The sequence below is a fragment of the Sclerotinia sclerotiorum genome, genomic scaffold (genome assembly GCF_000146945.2).
Source record: "Sclerotinia sclerotiorum 1980 UF-70 scaffold_18 genomic scaffold, whole genome shotgun sequence".
Classification (NCBI taxonomy): Eukaryota; Fungi; Ascomycota; class Leotiomycetes; order Helotiales; family Sclerotiniaceae; genus Sclerotinia; species Sclerotinia sclerotiorum.
In genome coordinates, this window is record NW_001820818.1 from 83,767 (window position 1) to 102,895 (window position 19,129).

The 19,129-nt window shown below is 43.1% G+C and overlaps 9 protein-coding genes across 9 annotated transcripts; 5 read left to right on the forward strand and 4 right to left on the reverse strand.

The window, feature by feature from the left end:
* Positions 1-842: 842 nt before the first annotated feature.
* SS1G_11359 (hypothetical protein) lies at positions 843-2,731 on the reverse strand (the record flags this gene model as incomplete). Its single annotated transcript, XM_001587317.1, has 7 exons — positions 843-1,522; positions 1,572-1,814; positions 1,861-1,935; positions 1,985-2,025; positions 2,079-2,410; positions 2,475-2,678; positions 2,729-2,731. 7 exons carry the CDS (start codon positions 2,729-2,731, stop codon positions 843-845), a joined length of 1,578 nt encoding a protein of 525 aa, XP_001587367.1.
* A 527-nt stretch (positions 2,732-3,258) lies between these two features.
* Positions 3,259-4,480, forward strand: SS1G_11360 (hypothetical protein; the record flags this gene model as incomplete). The annotated part of the gene is made up of 3 exons (XM_001587318.1): positions 3,259-3,374; positions 3,432-4,263; positions 4,313-4,480. The coding sequence occupies 3 exons, from the start codon at positions 3,259-3,261 to the stop codon at positions 4,478-4,480; spliced, it is 1,116 nt and encodes a 371-aa protein (XP_001587368.1).
* A 402-nt stretch (positions 4,481-4,882) lies between these two features.
* On the reverse strand, positions 4,883-5,726 carry SS1G_11361 (hypothetical protein; the record flags this gene model as incomplete). The annotated part of the gene is made up of 3 exons (XM_001587319.1): positions 4,883-5,525; positions 5,584-5,658; positions 5,710-5,726. 3 exons carry the CDS (start codon positions 5,724-5,726, stop codon positions 4,883-4,885), a joined length of 735 nt encoding a protein of 244 aa, XP_001587369.1.
* A 543-nt stretch (positions 5,727-6,269) lies between these two features.
* SS1G_11362 (hypothetical protein) lies at positions 6,270-7,541 on the forward strand (the record flags this gene model as incomplete). The annotated part of the gene is made up of 3 exons (XM_001587320.1): positions 6,270-6,404; positions 6,549-6,702; positions 6,751-7,541. The coding sequence occupies 3 exons, from the start codon at positions 6,270-6,272 to the stop codon at positions 7,539-7,541; spliced, it is 1,080 nt and encodes a 359-aa protein (XP_001587370.1).
* Positions 7,542-8,361: 820 nt separating this feature from the next.
* SS1G_11363 (hypothetical protein) lies at positions 8,362-9,068 on the reverse strand (the record flags this gene model as incomplete). Its single annotated transcript, XM_001587321.1, has 3 exons — positions 8,362-8,594; positions 8,818-8,859; positions 9,059-9,068. 3 exons carry the CDS (start codon positions 9,066-9,068, stop codon positions 8,362-8,364), a joined length of 285 nt encoding a protein of 94 aa, XP_001587371.1.
* Positions 9,069-10,026: 958 nt separating this feature from the next.
* SS1G_11364 (predicted protein) lies at positions 10,027-10,446 on the reverse strand (the record flags this gene model as incomplete). Its single annotated transcript, XM_001587322.1, has 1 exon — positions 10,027-10,446. The coding sequence occupies one exon, from the start codon at positions 10,444-10,446 to the stop codon at positions 10,027-10,029; it is 420 nt and encodes a 139-aa protein (XP_001587372.1).
* A 1,294-nt stretch (positions 10,447-11,740) lies between these two features.
* Positions 11,741-12,160, forward strand: SS1G_11365 (predicted protein; the record flags this gene model as incomplete). Its single annotated transcript, XM_001587323.1, has 2 exons — positions 11,741-11,826; positions 11,950-12,160. The coding sequence occupies 2 exons, from the start codon at positions 11,741-11,743 to the stop codon at positions 12,158-12,160; spliced, it is 297 nt and encodes a 98-aa protein (XP_001587373.1).
* Positions 12,161-12,682: 522 nt separating this feature from the next.
* On the forward strand, positions 12,683-14,179 carry SS1G_11366 (hypothetical protein; the record flags this gene model as incomplete). The annotated part of the gene is made up of 2 exons (XM_001587324.1): positions 12,683-13,039; positions 13,094-14,179. The coding sequence occupies 2 exons, from the start codon at positions 12,683-12,685 to the stop codon at positions 14,177-14,179; spliced, it is 1,443 nt and encodes a 480-aa protein (XP_001587374.1).
* A 1,459-nt stretch (positions 14,180-15,638) lies between these two features.
* Positions 15,639-19,097, forward strand: SS1G_11367 (hypothetical protein; the record flags this gene model as incomplete). The annotated part of the gene is made up of 6 exons (XM_001587325.1): positions 15,639-15,741; positions 15,824-15,863; positions 15,914-16,402; positions 16,576-16,887; positions 17,064-18,706; positions 18,766-19,097. 6 exons carry the CDS (start codon positions 15,639-15,641, stop codon positions 19,095-19,097), a joined length of 2,919 nt encoding a protein of 972 aa, XP_001587375.1.
* Between the last annotated feature and the right edge of the window lie 32 nt (positions 19,098-19,129).

Below are 19,129 nucleotides of genomic sequence, written 5' to 3' on the forward strand. Positions count from 1 at the left end.
CAGATCTAAACTCAACGGAACCACTAATGACCTTGAAGTACAAGAGCCCATTGAGTCCATCAATCCCTGAACAGGGCACTTGATACCATATCTCCAACTTCGTAGCTAGAGTAGAGTATTCAGACCACCAAACAGACATACATTTAAATCATCTGAAGAATCTTTACCGCACTAGCGGACTAGATGAAGCCTTATCGACCAACAACCAGTATCACCGCTATCAGCCTAGCTGACCTCCCTATAGCTAATAGAACTAAATCCTCTCAACTGCATGCTAGGTAAAGTTCGTCACAAATACATGATTAGACTGAGATATATCAACAGAGGACTTAGATATCCTACTAATGCTCTTGAAGACGATATGTTGCTATTCATCACGGTATTAGTCATTTTGGAAATAGTGCGATGTACAAATTGGTTTCTTAAAGCATGGATGGAACGGAACATATCAATGAAGCATCCACGTTTGATAAGCTTCGGGTCCCTTCGCACTTCAGAACGCCTGACAATCGGATCACTTTTGTTGAAATAGGGGTAGCGAGAATGAAGAAATAAGGGTTTGATTTACAAGCACGGAATCTCCATCTACTAATCACAATTCACAATTCACCATTGCATTCACACACTAATTTGGCGTCTCACTTTATCAGAAAAATTTATACATATAAATCTAGTCTATGAATCCGTAAATTGTATTCTAGACAAATACCTTGATAGAAGAACAAACAAGTACAAATGCTATGACAAATCCCCCTGACCTCGCAAATGAAAATGCTATTTTCTCCTTGACCAATAATACCCAACGCCGACTAATACTATGATACACAAGCGCGTAGACTTGCTTAATCTGCGTCCGAATCATTTTCCTTTTTCCCTTTTCCGCCCACAAGTTTCTTCCCCGCCTCTGAATCGTCATCGTCCTCATCCGACCAGCGGTCAGCATCTTCTCCGACCGCAAAAATTGTTTCACCATCAAGACTTTCTCTTGGGATTTCCTTTGCGGTATTAGCTCCCGGTGGAGGATCATATCTTGCTCCTTCTTGGCCAGGCTGTGTTCGGTCACCTCGGCGAGCGGCAGAATTCTCAACATCATCTTCGTCATCATCCTCGGCGCCAAAATCGGCAATTTCAAATCCCTCATCATCTTGTGCCAACTCGTCACTCATGGCGAATCTTCTGTTGTTTGCACTCGGTCTCCATACCCATGCCACAAATCCGACGTCCAACAAGTAGACAATATTGAGCCAACCATCGAGAATGAACCATCTGGATTTCCAGTGGAAAGGGACAAAGTCAGGATCCGAAGCCGAAGCAAAGGTAAATGAATTGAAGAAAAAGAAGCCAAATATAACGATAATCGAGAGAAGAATACACCACCAGAGCTTGCGGTACATTCCCGATTTCGTAGTTTGTTTGCGGTCATTCAAATCCTTCATGGTCAAGTTTAGGGAATTGAGAGTCCACACGTAGAATGCCGTGAGAGTCCCTGCCAATGGAAGAATAACAAACAAAACAAGGGGACCTATACTTGGGTTAGTACAAGAATAGCCACCGATAAGAGAGAGTCTTACCAGCATGTTCGGGAGTGATTGTCAAGCTCGCGATAGAATAAATCAGCCCAAAGATAAAATGTGCTCCAGCAAGATATCGGACATAAACCATAGTCTTGCCTAAACTAGGCTTGACGACACCATAACCCATGCAGACGATGAGAAGCAAGAAGAATGAGAATGAATTGCGGCCCGCATTTAGCACAGCAACAATTATCATCATCACTTTCGAACCAACACTGCTGCCGGATCGATTGAGATAGTCTACAATTGTCAGCATGATCCCAATAGCACCAAAAAATAAACGTACCATAAAATCCCCAGGTCATTAGCATTTCTACTATCAAAAATACAATGATTGCTGTAATATAGTTCTGTACAGGCACTATGGGAAAAGTTAGTACAGATCAACAGACTCGATAGGGGATACTGACGAATATCTTCTCGATGTTGCACGTATAGAAAGGCCCAAAGACTGTCATTTCATCATTAGCTTCAGCAGTAAACTTGGGAGATGAGATAACGCACATTCCCATAACAGCATAAACAATTGTGATGATACCATAAAATGGCAGTTTTGGTATTTGTGCTGCAGGAAGCTCCCCATAGGCATTTCGGAACTCCACAACCGCAGTGTATTTGACATTTGAAGGAGAATACCCAGTTGTGCCAACACAATAATAACCAGTTTTCTTGATGGGATAATTGATCGGCGGGCCAGTATTGTTAAGATGAACGGCTCCTGTGTAGATTTGATTGATCGATTTTTCCGTCGCGTTTGGCGCCAATAAGAATTGTCCAGTTTGATTACTATTACAAAAACCGTTGCTGATATTTTCTGGGTCGCAAATGAATTCTTTCTAGATTCGTGTATCAGCGGGTGGATGATTCAAAAGAGACTTTCACCAATTGATTCACTCATACCTGTATGCTGTCTACGGTTGGTAATACACCAACAAGGTCGTAGTCCCTCCACTCAAAAATAATCATACTTGCAATTGGATCAGGATCGTCTGAGTCCTGTGTAGTTGGAAGCCATTTAACTAATATATGCGGCTCAGTCGGGCCTCCCCAAGTCTTCCGATCATACATTCCGGCGCATACTTGTCGATTATCATTAGACTCATCCTGCTTTCGCCATCAGAACGAGCATTTCATCTCTGCCTCTTTTGACGTACCATCTTGACCTCCAGCGCACCAGCTATCAGGGCCGAAAGCCCCAATGTGAGGAAACCATGAAGCCAACCTCGCATACTTGCTGCAGCCTCGCGGGCTCGAAATGAGAGCTACTTTATTACCTAGATACCAGGATACTGAAATTCGAAAATGGAAACAAGATCGTCCTTCGTCTTTATGTTGCAGATCAGCTTCCAAGCATTCACAAACGAAAATGAGAGGTTTGTCGTATAGTGAAGAAAGTTGACTGTATTTGATTTCTGGCAACAACCAAGCCTCTTTCGGTTCCTCTCATATTACGGAGCAGCAGAGCTTCATTGCGGGTTTAAAGACACAGATCAGGCTAACTTTATGTGGTTAAATCTATGATGCTCGGACAATATTTTGCCGCAGCCTCGTCTCCACTAAAAGTCAAAGTCAAAGTCAAAGTTTCTAAATTCTTGACAAATGCACAAAAATAATTAAGAACATCGAAACATTTTATGTATTTGAAACGTCAAATTATTTGGATATATTGCTTCCATTGAAAGAGATGGCGCCGCCAAATACTAAGGAATCCCAACTTCCCGGGGAACAGCCAACTGCACTCTGCAAGAGATGTAATGAAGTTCAAGCGACACTCCAAATTCGATCAGAATCAGTTTGCCAGTTCGTCATACATTTCAGCATCTGTACATAGTTATACTAATACAAATCTTCCACCAGAAAATGCTTCTTACAATATATTAAAACAAAGGCTGTCAAGCGCATGGAAACCTACAAAGGCAAACGATCCACAAAAGTTCCACAGAAATTATTATTACCACTTTCCTTTGGACCTTCGTCATCATGCTTGCTGCATATGCTAGATGGCTACCTCGGAATTCAACACGAGCGGATGAACCGAGTTTCCTATGAACTATTTGTTGTACATATCGACCTATATCTGGATGATGCAGACAGAGAAGCCTCTGCTGCTCGATTGCAAAAATACAAGGACCAATATCCCAGACATTCTTATTCAAGTTATGGACTTCACGAAGCTTTACAGCTAGAAGGTATTGATTGGCAATCTTTAGGTATATCCGATCTACCTACCCAGGATACCAAGGCCTCAAGTTTTGATTTGCAAAAGATCGTTTCCTCATTGTCATCTGCAACTTCTAGGGCCGATATTGTGTCTACGCTATTAAACAGACTCCTAGTGGATGTCGCCAAAAGAAACGACTGCGAGAGCATATTATTTGGTGATACTACTACACGACTAGCAGAAAAGACGCTTACCGAAACAGCGAAAGGGCGTGGATTCTCATTACCATGGCAAGTCTCCGATGGCCCATCACCATACGGAATAGGCTTCCTTTATCCCTTACGAGATATTCTCAAGAAAGAGATTATGACATTTTCCACTTCATTCTCACCTCTACCGGAGTTAGTGGTGCATCAAGCGCCTCCCTCCCATATATCTGCTTCCTCGAAATCGACAACGATTGATGATTTAATGGCACAATATTTCGAATCTGTTGAGGAAAACTTTCCCAGTATAGTCGCCAATGTTGTTAGGACATCAAGCAAATTGAAACCTACTACTGACCACATATCAAAAGGCTGTGGAATTTGCGGGCTTCCTGTCGCAGAGGGCACTGATGGCATCTATGGTTGGGGTGGAGATCAAAATCCAGATTCACGGCCATCAAGAGAAGACATTAATTCAAATATTGTTCTATGCTATGGATGCTCAAGATCTATCAACGGATGAAAGTGCACGACCATAATCTACCATGATTTTAACAACCCAAAAATTCTATCTTCGAACACCGATTATTTTCTCCGGTCGCCCTTGAGGGACATGCATTATACAAGCTTAATAAGGATATACAAGGTGGCGTGGTGGTGCCTGGGGATAGTTGTAGCATAAGCTATTTATTCTATACTTGCTCCTTTATCGAAGCAGGAAGGATTCGGTTCTCGAATTTCCGCATCAGCTTGTTGGTTTGTTCCGCCAAGCTAAGGGTCAAGATGGTATGGGGTAATATTCTTGCCAAATGGGGCAGAAATCCTTTGTAAATAGCGAAGACTCCCTCTGTCTTCACAGTCTTTGCCAGACAATCAAAAATACCCGAGTACAAATTACCGGTCTGATTGTACATTCGAGACATGATAGTATCTAAGAGAAATTAGAATCGAGGTGTACATTTACTAATCAAAATTTGCTTACCTGGTGGGTGCATAACACAGCAAACCACGAAACCACTAGCTGTGCTACTTGCCAGGTGCAACGCTGGCCCCTCTTCCATTCCTAAGTGTTTCACAAGTCTCCGCTTTGCAAAGAAGTATGTTGGTAGCTGGACAGAGCTTCCAAAACCTGTCCGGACCATAGCAGCTCCCACTCCTCTGTAAAGTCCATTTACTCCCTCTGTTGTATAGATCTTTCTCATTCCATCCATAGCATTCTTATAGCCATGTTGTGTGCCCACTGGTGCTTGTGGTGAGAAACTCTGTAATCTCGTTTTGACCAAGAAGAATGGACTTCCTGCGGCAGCACCCAATATCCCTGATGTTGCGCCTGAGAAGATATTTATTCCCAAACTTTGTGTTTTCGAATCTTCAAATAATGCGCCGGTAAGAGTCCCTCGTATAGGTTCATAAAAGCCTAACCTACATCCATTGAGGATCATTTGGTAGATGTATGCAGCGCCGATTCCTCGATATATGCCCCCAAGACCTTCATTTCGTACAATAGTTGCGACACCATGGAAAGGCCCTTTATATAATCGTGGTTGGAGCCCTTTCTCTTGAAGCTCGCCTTGCAATTGCATGCTGTGATTGCAGAATTAGTAACTTCATAGTTTACTGTATTGTGCCATGATATTCTTACCGGATCTTCACTGTTTCGAACGGATGTGTTGCAGTAACAGCTCCACATGCTGCTATTCCACCAGCAACAAAGGCCCTGAATTATGCGTCAGTACATCAGAGAGTAGGACATAGATTGGAAACTCACCCTAATGTCGAAGACATATTTCTAAGCTCCCCGCTCCTACCCTTGTTAACAGAAGGAAATCGCTATCGCTTGCCCCAGTCGTTCGTCAAGCAGCCAGATATTCTCTTTCAAAAGATTTGCAACATATAAAGAAGGAAGGAGAAAGCCCAAAGATTAGAGAAAGAATACAAAGTATCTGTAACATGAGCTGACTGTTTTTTATACGAAATTCTTTTGTATAACTAATAATTTTCATCGCATTGAAGTAAGTAGGCCGAGGGTCGGAGCTGGACCTTTCTGCAAATCCATGTCCACCAAATCAAGGGATCTTTCTCGGAGCAGCGCGGAGATCGTCTGGTGGAGCGGACCCGATAAGAAGGTTTCGTCCGAGTCACGTGGAGATATCAAATTGAACAATGCAATGAAGTCTTTCTGCTTTGTATTTTTGTTGAAATCGAAATCAAGACCAAGGATATGTTCTTCGTCTCTTCATTATCCAGGACTTTTTGAGAAATCTCTCCCAAAGTTTGCTCTACATCAAAGAAAAGTAGTATAAAAAGATATTAGTTCTAAGAAACAACATGTCGTCTACTCCTATGGCGATAGACTCTCCAATAGGATCAAATGGGACCTCCATATTGAAAGCAAATGGAGTGTCATCAGGACCATCAACTGCCAAGCTTACGGAGATGATCTCTCTGTATACTCCTGTCAAGGTAAGCTTTGGTTACTCGAAAGATATTGGCAATTACTAATGCGTCAAGCTTTTTCGCCATTCTCCTACTCCTGCTGACAAAGGACAAACTCCCCCGAGTTACAACTTTATACAATCAATCAATTTTAATGACAATGGCAGTCAGCTTATTACATCAGAAACTGATAATACTATGCAAATTTATGATGTTCTCGAAGGAAGACATTCAAAGATGAACATTAGTGCTAAGTACGGTTGCAACCATGCCATGTTTGGCCATGCCGAACACTGTATAATACATTCCAGTACCAAAAAAGACCGTAAGTCATAACCTCGTGTTCGATCGTAACAATTCTAAGCAAATGCAGACAAAATACGTTACCTCTCGGCTCATGATAACTCCTACATTCGTTACTTCGAGGGCCATGAACAAAATGTCACATGTCTATCCCTCCATCCTGGTCAGGACAATTTCATTTCATGCTCTGAAGATAACACTCTTCGGATATGGGATGCAGCTTCCAACAATCCTGCTGGTATCTTGAATCTTACCGGTGTTCATCTCGTGGCATGGGATCCATCTGGAAACGTCTTTGCAACTGCTTCTCCGCTAGCTCAATCCATTTTACTGTATGATTTCCGCAACTTCGACAAGGAACCTTTTGCTACTTTTGACATATTACCATTTTGTCAAGAGTTCTCCCCGCAAGCAATTGGAAGAGGGTGGAATAAATTAGCTTTTTCGAATGATGGGAAACACCTACTACTAGGCACGACTGGCAATGGCCATTTCTTACTAGATGCATTTGACGGACATCTGAAAGCATTCCTAAGGAGGGATAGAGGTGGTGCCAGAAGATTGGGAGCAGGAGACCACAATCCGGATAATTTGGATCCTTCATCAAGTGAATATCTCCATACCACTGCGGGAGACTGCTGTTTTACTCCTGATGGAAGATATGTAATTAGTGGATCTCGAGGCAAAAATGTCTTGGTATGGGATACACTCGCAGCTACGAAAAATCGAGTTCTCAATCCTTTGCATGAATTGGAATACGCAGGCGATTCGGCAATTGTAGCTTTCAACCCCAAGTATAACCATTTTGCTACGGCGGACCAGGAGGTTTTGTTTTGGGTCCCGAATACGGATATGCTCTGATTATCACTTGCTAGGTGCATATTATTTGCGGCTAGCAATTTTTATCTTGTATTCCTGATCGGCAATACCCTGGTGATGCATGGATAGGCGTCGGGTGGAAAAGGAGTCTGGGTCATCTTTCGGACAAAAGTATTTGTAGACGACGGGCTCCAAATGTTTAGGGCCGCACTTTCATTCTTTTGCTATTTGTTTTTTGCTTTATATCATGTATTTGCGTCATTGAGGATTTGAAGCTACTATTGCTACCTATTAAAGATTCGGACGAACACCTCAGGCGAGTGGTCTCCGTGTTGATTACCAAAAACTTGATGGATAACAGAGTACCTAGCCAGCAGATCATTACCACTAGCCAGCTTTGCTTCCTTCCCGAGCGGCCTCAACTCAGCTCGTTCTACATCCGACTGCTCTCTTCACACCCAAAAATCGAAAATTTTTGACTTCACTAAATAAGTCAACCCAATCACTCTCTGCTCCTTCTTGGGCATTCATAATTGTCAACATATTTATTTCCATGATCCTCATGGCCTTGTCCTCCAATCATACAGGGCTCTTTCCAGCCTCGGCCAGACAACAATCGTTATTGAAAAGTCTGGCTACCTTCTTCAACGAGCGTTTGAGGCTAGCACAAATCTTTGCGGTGTATTTCTTGCTGTAGTTATGCATGATCCAGCGGAATAGATACAAATCTGCGTTTTCGACAGGTTGAGGATCATGGACCATATATTTGATTCTGACTGACAGGGACGCATTAAGTCCAGGTGCACTTTCTACTGTTACTGATAGATCTTGGATGATGAATTGAGATTAGGAAATCTTTTGGCTAGTTCTTTGTAGAGAAACACATGAGAACGCCGACATCTACGATGGTACCAAATTGTGAGTTGAGGGAAGCCCAGTCATAATTGTCGATCAGATGAGATATCTCGTAACCTTCGCCACTAGTAAAAGCTGCCATAGCACCTCCGAAGCGTTTTGCTCGGAGAGGAGATTTTCCAAGGGTGATGAACGGAACTTCAACACCTGTCACGGTGGTTCCATTGGCAAGACAGAAGCCTAACTGATTTTGTCAGAGGCCGAAGGATGTTGTCAGGTAGCGTCGATTGTGCTTAGTGCGGCCTATACGGGGTTATTCCAAGATCGATTTGTAAAGCATTAGTTTTGTAACGTATTAAATAAAAGTTGTGAAATGAGAATGCAGACATACTAGCCAAACAAAGTTCTTCCACGCATATTCCAACCAAATATTTCATCAGCTGATTTTCTGCTAACAACTCACTAGCACCCGTATGTGCTACTACATTTGGCTCAACCTCTGGAACTATCCTGTTAGTCATCGCCTGTTGCATGAATCTTTTCACGCGGATAATGTCCAGTGCAATTTTCTGAGCTATTCCTTCGAAAGTAGCAAGTGCTACCCAAGGGAATTGATTTCGCCATCAAATGTAGCCCATGAACCAATGATAAATTGGGGAATGAATCATACCTTTATCAAATATATGATTGGATCTGTAGCTGACACCCAATCATTTTGAATTGTGGATTTCGTACACGTCAAATTTCTCTCTGACCGTCACTTTTTTTAGTGCTCTGCTTTGAAGGAGGTCTCTACAGTATCTAGATCACGGGTGAGTTTCTTGATGAAAGCAAAAAGAAAAGTTCATTGACCGAGGATATGGAGTATTGTGGCTTTAATATACATTATTGGAGCCAGTGCAACAATGATAATGGGCATCATTTCGCTTGCTGGTGAGAGGGTAGCCTCTTTGAGTGAAGTGGCTTCCTGCTTAGATTTTTTATAAGACTTACATCCACGTTGTTGAATGCGTAAATGCTTGCTAATGGGAATCAAAATCGCATTTATTGGATCACAGACTATCTATTTACAAGGGAGAGGCTATTTTATGGCGCTGTTGCTCATGATTAGCTGGCTATGCAAGCTATTGGAAATCTCAAAAGAGCGTGTTCCTGTGATGAAGGGGCCTCATGGGTGGGGTAATAAATGGAAATTCGAGGAGGGAATAATCACACTGGAGCAGACGATTCCAGATGAAGTCAGGATTAAAGCTTGTAAACCCCGGGCGGGTGAATGTGGGCGAGGGAGGGATGAGGGGCCAATCAAATGATGGTTGAATGAGAGAGTAGGGAAGTTAATGAGGAGCAATGTGAGCGATGAAGTGAATAACTGGTTAGCATCTCGCATTTCACTGACATCAGTTCAAATGAAGCTTCAGGAGAGATTTCTGAGGACGGCCTGTTCTTTATTGAATAGTTGCAAAGATAACTCTCCGATAAGATGTCTCCGCGTCTGCAAAGTGACGATTGACTTTCATCTATCCTTCCACTCTTCAAGAATAGAACCACTTCGCAAACAAACATGCCCGATTCCTGTCACCGCAAACAAGCACATTGCTATATAACTCTCGCATCAACCAACATCTCGTATCTGGAATCGATTGCATCTCCACACCCACACCCCATCCCTAGATCACCAAATTTTCCACTCCCTAAGCCAAGATTTCCACGCACTCAAAGCCCCAATCTTTTGCCTCCTATCCGCAACCCCAAAATCCACCAATCTATCAGTCCTCAACATGAAGCCCGGGAACCTCGCCAACCATACTTCCAACATAGCTCTCCTTTCCGGATCTTCTACATTGAAGACATATTCCTGCACAGCTATTCTCTTTTCCTTCGAAATTCCTCTCTCTAGCTCTTCTTGGAGCATGGTAATATTCAATACGTCTGCTTCGGGCATATATTGGTACTGTTGGATAACTTTGATCCAATGGTGTTCCATATGCTTCAGTTTGGATTCTGAGGGGGAGCTGCTGAGATAAAGTGGTGGGAGTTTTCCGATTTGGCGTTGCTGGAACCATACATGGGCGCAAGAGGAGAGAGCTGACATTTTGGATGCTCGAAGTTGGTAGTGCAGGCCAGAATTGGGAAAGCTCACAATTTGGCATGCGCTTGAGGGTTGACTGTTTTATCGGTATTTGAGGAGTGAGATAAAAGAGTAGAGGAGAAACGCGTATGGAAATCTCGACATCATTCACTGCTTTTTGCAGCAGGTGATGGTATGTGGGTCTTGAAAATATTCGCAACACTGGTTTTATTGAAAGCTCTTCCGTTCTCGGAAGAAATCAATATTATTGGGGATGTATCGATATTAAGCGCCATCATGCCATCATGCTCCTCCGCGACGAACTTTCAATCGCCTTATTAACGAAAATCCATTGACGCTTGAGGAAAAGTGGTCAGGAATTCATACCATTAGTATGGAGGATAACGTACTTCATGCCGTACATTCTCTTTACATCTACCTGGCTATGAAACACAGCCCTGGTACCACCTTTTGTGTGTTGGATAGGTGTAGACGGGATCAAAAAAGTAGTAATCATCCCTTCACACGATTGCCGCAACGGAGTTATAACTCTAGACGCCCTTGAAGCCGCTTCTAGGCTGACTGTGGCTCACCCTAGAATACATTGCTATCATGGATAAGGGTTTTAAATGCGAATTTTAGAGTTTGATTGATATCGAAATTTACAGTAGTTCTGTGTTGCTGTGTGTCAATTCTTGGTAATGCGAATCTTTGGGGTTCTATCTAGGATTTATGATGAATACTTTGTTTGAAAAGAAGGGTTATGAATCTCGTGCTATGCTACAGAATGATTACATACATGTGGCTGGAATCTGTATGATTACCGCGGGGTAACGCTTGAAGGACGAGAAAAATAATTGCAGGATGTTCACAGTGGAATGGTCTCTCATGCTATCATGCTACCGGATGATTTTTGGATCACTGCTCGCTTTGTAATTGCTATATCTCAATATAGGCATAATTACGGTGGAGATTTATGTCTCTGCACGGATGTTCGAGGAATATGTGTTTGGAGAGTAACACCACAAGATTGATTTTGATGGCTTTGTCTCCCCAGGAAAACAGTCCAAACGTTTTCATCTTAAGTCCTGCCAGCTTTTGCAACTGCAGCAAGTGCTCGGGGCAAGATAAGTACTAGATAAAAAATACTGGAATATCGCAGTGACAAATTTCTCAGATTCATGCTGAAAAAGGTAGGACTCTTCCTACTCACTAGCTTGTCAACACAACGAGTAGCTCTGTTACCTGCTAGAGATTTATCCAACGAACACTCTTTCAGGACGCGGCAGTTTACTCAATATGAGATTCGAGTTTAATGATGCCTCATTTATCTGCAACTGTCGGAAGTTATGAATGCAGAAGGTCTTCTAATGTCACGGTGAAACAATTTGGCGATATTTGCAGGTAATGAATCGGAATTGGACTCCGAAGACGTATTTAGGATACTGCAAGACGGTCACTTCAGTATCTATCAATCACCAGTTGAATACCATATTTGCGACACCGCACAACATTATTAAATGATAGTGATCGCGACAAGTACGTAAAATACCGAACACGTGAAGATACACAGCACGTGCTCGCCTCCCCTGGAAATGCCGCATCAAAGCCCGAGCGGTTACATGCAGGCCAAAAAGGCAAATCACCGCGCCAATCTAAACCTGGACATCATTCCGGCGCTTACCCGAACGACTGGAATTTTAACGCCGAACCTTCCTCATCATCCTATTCGAACTAAATATTTAGGCATCCGGTTACCAATACACTTAACTCCTAACATGGGTTTTCCAAAACATGTTGATGTGGTAGATTAAAAATATATCATCGTCACCGCTATCTTGCATACAGAATCACAAGGCGACAAATGAGATGGGTGTATTGAGAGAATTAGCAAGTAACAAAGAGTCAGGGGGGCGCAGCTAGATGTAACAATGACATGGTGCATACCAACATCACTTCAAGTTGGCGAGTTCTGTTGATATAGCCTCGTTCATTCCTCGAAGGATTTGTTCCCAGTATTCTTTATGTTTTCCTCTCTTGTTATTATCTATTTTATTCGTAATATCTGTGGTTCTGTCCTATTTGTTCATTCACTCGTTATTGGTACTGGTATTGTTTGACATTGTAGTGATTCACGAAGCGTACTCAAAGCAAGGCTCTGTCAATCACTCGATACTTATAGCAACTTCATCCTCTGAAAGCAAATCAGAAAAACAAGAAAGAAATTACAGGACAGCATAAAGCAAGCCAAGAAAACAATATGAAGATTTTGGACTTGGGACTCGTATGTGTAGCATGCACGGTTACATTAACCCAAGCGGAAACATTCTCAACTCCAATCTACTCTATAACAAGAAACTCGACATACGCAAGAGCGAAACGGGCAGCGGTTAGAGAAGATAGGATTGCAAGAAGTAGAACCAATAGTCATAGGAAACATGAAGTGGAGAGGAAGAGGACCAGGGCTTCAAGGCGGAGCACTCATGATGAAAGTGGGCAGAAGAGGTTAAAAGGTCCACTTGGAGGAGTAGAGAATGATGAAGGATATTTGGCAGCTGTAAGAGAAGGCAAAGTTGAGGATGGACGAGCAAGGTACGGGACTGGAGTACCAGACTGGGTAAGTTGTTGACCCATCCACAGAGATTTGAATGATGACATTGATTAAGTACAGGACTGGAACGAACTTTTATATGTCATAGATCTGGAAGTAGGAAGCCCGTCACAGCACTCACGAGCTCTTCTATCTATCTCCGATAATGATATGTTCATACCATCAACCGATTGTACGGCTACATGTCAGTCGCATCAGCTTTACAACCCTTCTTTATCGAACACGGAAAAGAAGACAGACAACTTTTTTGCCATGGAATACGCACGCTGTTCTGTATATGGTGATGTAATCTCCGACACCATTATTCTCGCCGGCCTTCAAATTCCGCAACAATTCGGCGCCGTGGATAGCATAGGACGGTTTACGGATCCTGACTGGGGTAATTTGGAATGGGATGGACTTCTTGGATTGGCGCCATCATCCTCGCACTCACCAAACTCAATTTCCAATCCCTTCCTTAACCTTCAATCTCAAAATCTTGTCCAAAATTCACTCTTCACCCTTCTACTTCCACAAACCCCAGACACACCTGGTCTCCTCACATTCGGCACAATAGACCATAAAGTTTACTCTGGCTCCCTAAAACACCTTCCACTCCTAGACCATACCTCCATCTCCCAAAACCGACCTACCGCCTTTCCAGATCTCATCACCGGTCGCTGGCAAATCCCCTCCACATCTCTAACCATCTCGGGAACATCCTCCTCCTACAACCTCCGTCCTTACATCGCTCTCCTGGAAACATCCTACCCCGGCATTGGGCTTCCCTCCTCTCTCGTCTTTTCCCTACACAATTATCTAGAAATGGAGTTCCGCGGCCATGACATCCCTCCTTCGATTCCTTGTTCCCGCCGTGATTCTTTACCTACTATTACCCTCCATCTCGGCGAGCATGAGTTCACATTAACGGCATATGAATATACGTTGGAAGTAGAGAGGGATGATATAGGAGGTCATAGATGTGTGTCGTTATTTATGGAGAGGGAAGAGGAAGAGGGGGAAGTTAGGAGTATTATTTTGGGAAGTGGATTCTTGAGGAATTGGTTTAGCGTCTTTGATTTGAAGGAGAGGGAGGTGGCTTTTGGGAAGGTTGGGGTATTGGGGACGGCAGACGGAAGACAAGGAATGGATTATTTGGGATTATGAAGGAGTACGATAAGATTGAGCGAGATATTAGGATCCGATGATGGAGTTGGACGGTTGGCGTTTTTAATCAAGAATAGTTACTGGGAGTTGAAAGTGATGCTGAAACTGGGTAGTCTGTAGTTTATTAGTATATATAAATGTAAATCGTTCTCGGTGGTAATATTAAAGACTTTTCACTTAATTGTAAATCTCCCAAATTGCAAAGCTGACGAAGTTCTGCACAATATTCATACCTCGAATTAGAGTACTTTTTTTGCAGTAGATAAAGGTTAAGCATGTATTTCGACATGCTACGTACACATTATCTCATATTTGATGTCTTGACCCGTCGTGATTGAGTATTAGGTAGGCAGTGACTGGTGCCTCGAGTACTTTACGCTCGGCTAAACCCCTTCATTTCATCGTTCTCAACATTGGAAATTGTTTGAATGTGAATATTTTAATGTGAGAAATAACTTTGGATGATATTAATAATTATGATTGGAGATATTTCTGATATGGGAGGACAAATAAAGGTCAAGTTTGGATGAAAACGCATCAGTCAACCTCATATAGCTGTATACATACACATGACCTCTCTGTGGAATGCCGTCATTATATAGTATCCATCTAAGGTATGTTTTGCAAAGCCTAGGACATCGACAATAGATCTCAAGTGCAAGAATATTTAATCACGATTCCTCTTGATTGGAACCATGCACCCATATTCTAAGCCTTCTAGTTCGAAGTTCAGGAATATTGACAAGATGAAAGAGGTAGCTCAACAGCAATTAAATCCAGTAAAGAAGAATGTAGGGTGAAGAAAACCAGCCACATGAATATGTCCAATCAATTAAAAGAGAGAGAAAGATTCCAAATCAAGTGCAAAGGGAGTAAATACTCTGTACGGATTTATCCAAAATAGCAATACATACCTACCAACCTAGTAATGTACCTAAAACCCCACTGCTGTGCGTATAGCAACGAAAATTTCAGTCGTCAGACAGCCTAAAAGCCAGCCCACCAGGCCCTTACATTGAAAATCAGTAGCCTCGGATATGCAGCCTTGCGAAAAGGGCTAGACAAATACCGTTTTGTGTGTAATTTGACTCGTACAAGGCAGGTGGAAAAAGATAACGAAACATCTTCATAGACAATACAGTGTTTACTCCAACAAAAACATTTATCCCAAAAACAAAGTCAAGAAGTCAGAGTTTTATATCTACCAATCAATGAGATGGTATTTCAATCTTCTCCATATCGAAAGGATCAAAACAAATAAATAATTGGAAACCTCTCCTTTTATCTAGGCTTATTAAGATAGATCGGTGCTTACAATTGACCCTCCACATCGATATCAACTTGTTTGTCTCACGGGTTGTAACGCTCTTATCTCGGGAAACATCGCAAGCCTAAACCGTGGGAAACCGAATGAGCTTCGATCATTTACACAACTAAGCTTGCTCTTTTTGCTATTATGATGTCGGCGCCAACGACCAATTTTACACAGCAGGAGAAACAAAGTAAGCCCAATAATGATGCCACACCTTCTACTGGTCAGCAGCATTCCAAAGGGCAGACTGGTCAGTGGATCAATCTCGGGATATTCTGCTGAATTCCTATTGTCACACACAGCTTTGTACATGCAGACTAATATTTAGCTAGGAGGAAATCACAAAAGAATCTACCAGGCTTGCATCCCATGGTACGCCATCTTATCTACATATCTCATCTCAAAATCTAATTCAATTGCAGTCGTCGTCGCAAAGTGAGGTGCGATCTAGGAAGTGTCGATAATCCCAGTGATCCACCATGCGTACGATGTCGACGCGAAAGCAAAGAATGCTACTTTTCAGCTACGAGAAGAAAGAGGAAAGCGGATGGCAGTAGAGAGAACAGTGTTGATAACGAATTCGCCGACGATTATGTAACGCGCAATGGTCGAAAGATGGTTTCTGGTTCTCCTCCCGCATCCTTCAGACAAACCTCCATGGGAGCGCCTTCTTCTGCTCGATCGACGACCGGCGCTTTCCCCGATAGTGCGCGCATGGAGCCTGGACCTCCTCTTACCCCAGGTGGTTCTATTGGGAGAACCCAGCCTCTGCGCAGACCTCAATCGGACTCGCGGCAACAAGAAGAAAGAAATGAGAACGTGGAGAACCCGGAGGCGCAAGAAGTTATGAGACAGGAGGTTTATGGTCCGCACGATGCTTTAGATCTGCTCTATAAAGCTGCGACCAATAGGTATGTCGAGTCCTTTCATCTGAAGCATTTTCCATTTCATCTTCGTTTCGCATATTACTACAATTTTTGTGTTCAGCTCAAAAAAGAGGAAATGTTTTTGATATCTTGCATTCAGCTAGGATTTTGGAGATTTTAAACCGGTCATAGAGCAATTATACTAATGTTTTTAATAGCCCAGGTCACAAAAGAGCGCGGCTAGATAGCACTAGCCAAGAATCTCCTGGGATTGGACATAGAGCACAATCTGCCTCGCAAAGCTATCGAGGCCCTACGCCTCAAAATACCTCGTTTCCTATAAGCCACGTGCGACACACAACCGCGCATCCTGAAGCTTCAATCGATCCTACGCTGTCGTCTGGAGATACCGTTCCTTTAGAAAGAGACCATGACCTGGGATACCAGGATGCAATTAAAGCTTGGTCGAGATTCAGATTTGTTCGCGCAGGATGGTTCACCGCAGTGGAAGCTATTCAATATATTACGTAGTAAGTTTTACCTTCACTTGTGATTGATACCAGGATTAATGATTGAATTTTAGCTATTATGAATTTTTGTCACCATTAACACCTATTTCCCCACCTACCTTCAAAGAACCCTACACCCATCCTATGCTTCTAACAGAAGAACCAATCCTCACAGTAACATTATTGACAATTTCAAGTCGGTACATGGAGATAGCCGGGGCCGGAGGACATTGTAGATCGTATGCGATTCATGAGCAGCTTTGGACGTACTTGAGAGGCATGATTGAGAGATGTCTTTGGGGCCAAGAGGCATTCGGAGGTGGATTTTGCGGTTCTGGAGCGGAGGCTACTCTCACATCAAGCACTGCACCATGGAGAGGACTACGGAAAGGAAGTCTTCGGACCCTTGGTACCATCGAAAGTCTCATGATCTTGACAGAGTGGCATCCTCGTGCTCTTCACTTCCCTCCCGCTGAAGCAACTGACGAACTTATGTTGCCTATTCCTGACAAGGAAGATGCATATACCACCGATGATGAAGGCGTACACCGTCTACCTGGTGGGGTTGGTGGGAGAAGGATTGAAGGCTGGTTGGAACCTGCTTGGCGAAGTGATCGAATGTGCTGGATGTTGTTGAGTACCGCCATGGGACTTGGCTACGAACTAGGTGTTTTCGATGATATTGCTGAATCATTGGCTGATGGTGGAGAGATGACACGACCAGAATATAACGAAGAGTCATATCGACTAAGAGCGGCGAGAATAAAACGCCTATTGTTAATCTATGTTACGCAACTAGCTGGGCGTCTAGGTTGGACCAACATGGTTCCTGAAAATCTACGGAAAACAGATCCTGCATTTGCTCCCCGGAAACGCAGACAATCGGTCGATGGTAAGACCCCAGAGACCAATACAACCGCTGCTACGAATTTTAATTATATCCCCGACTTAGAATTGGACGATCAAATTATTCACTGCTGGGCTGGAATCAGTAACGCTATGCGCATTGGGAACGAGAGGATCTTTAGATCTAGGCAATACACGACCAGAATCATCCAGGACGGTAGCTACACGGATCTCTTGAAAGATTTTCAACCAATGTTAAGTTCATGGAAACGCGAATTTGACAGATTTGGACTACCTCCATTCATTCGACATATTCTAACTATAGAGTACGAGTATGTTAGAATATACATAAATTCTCTCTCTTTACAGGCTGTTGTCGAAAGATGTACGAGCAATGCAACAAATCGAACAAACACTGCCAATGATTTGGGTTTACCAGTAGGAAGTGCCATGTCCCCAGAGACTCAGAATTACTTTGGAAAGTTACCTTTGGCAAGACTTGGCGGTTTTGGGGCTACAGACCAGGGATATGTGAGAGAAGTTGTTGAAGGATGTCGCAACCTTTTACGTACCGTCGTAGAGGGACTTCTACCAAACGACTACCTGAAGCATGCTCCTGTTCGAACATATTTCAGAATTATAAGTGGTGCCATGTTTTTGTTGAAGACTTTTGCTTTAGGAGCATCTAAACACGATGTTGAGATCAGTATCAGCCTTATGGATTCTGCTGTTGACGCACTTCGTACCTGCGTAGTCGATGATGTCCATCTCGGCATCCGCTTTGCAGACTTATTGCAAACATTGACCAAGCGACTTCGCAGTCGATTCATCAGCGCCCCTGAAGTACCTTCTCTCTCGGGAGAACCAACGAGTAGAAATCGTACTCCGGCACCACCCCAGGATTTAGATCCAAAGAGACTGAGACGGGATCCAGCTGACCCAGTCCGAGACTGGAATGACGGCTTGCCAAATTACCATTCCTCGAATGGTCCAGGTTAGTGAAAATTATCAACAGCCCTTCAAAATCCTACTCTAATCATGCAATTTCCACAGATCTGAACCTCTCCGCCACACCATACGACCTCAATCAAGGCGATTTTTACGCCGGCCCACACTACCCAGCTACCACTGGTGCCTCATCCTTCAACGGTGACTCCATAAACTCAATATTCGGTTTCCCAGGTAGTAACAATGATTGGGGTAATAATAACAGTAGCGATGAAATGTGGTATTTACCTCCAGGATCGGCCTTCTATCAAGATCTCAATAGTCAGGTAAACATTACGCAGACGGCAGATGGAGTTAATGTAGGTGGTATGGATTTGTTGGATTACATGGCGCTGGATAATGCGTTTCCGGGTGATGCACAGGGAGGATTGCATTGATATGATTGATTGATTGATTGATTGCATTGATC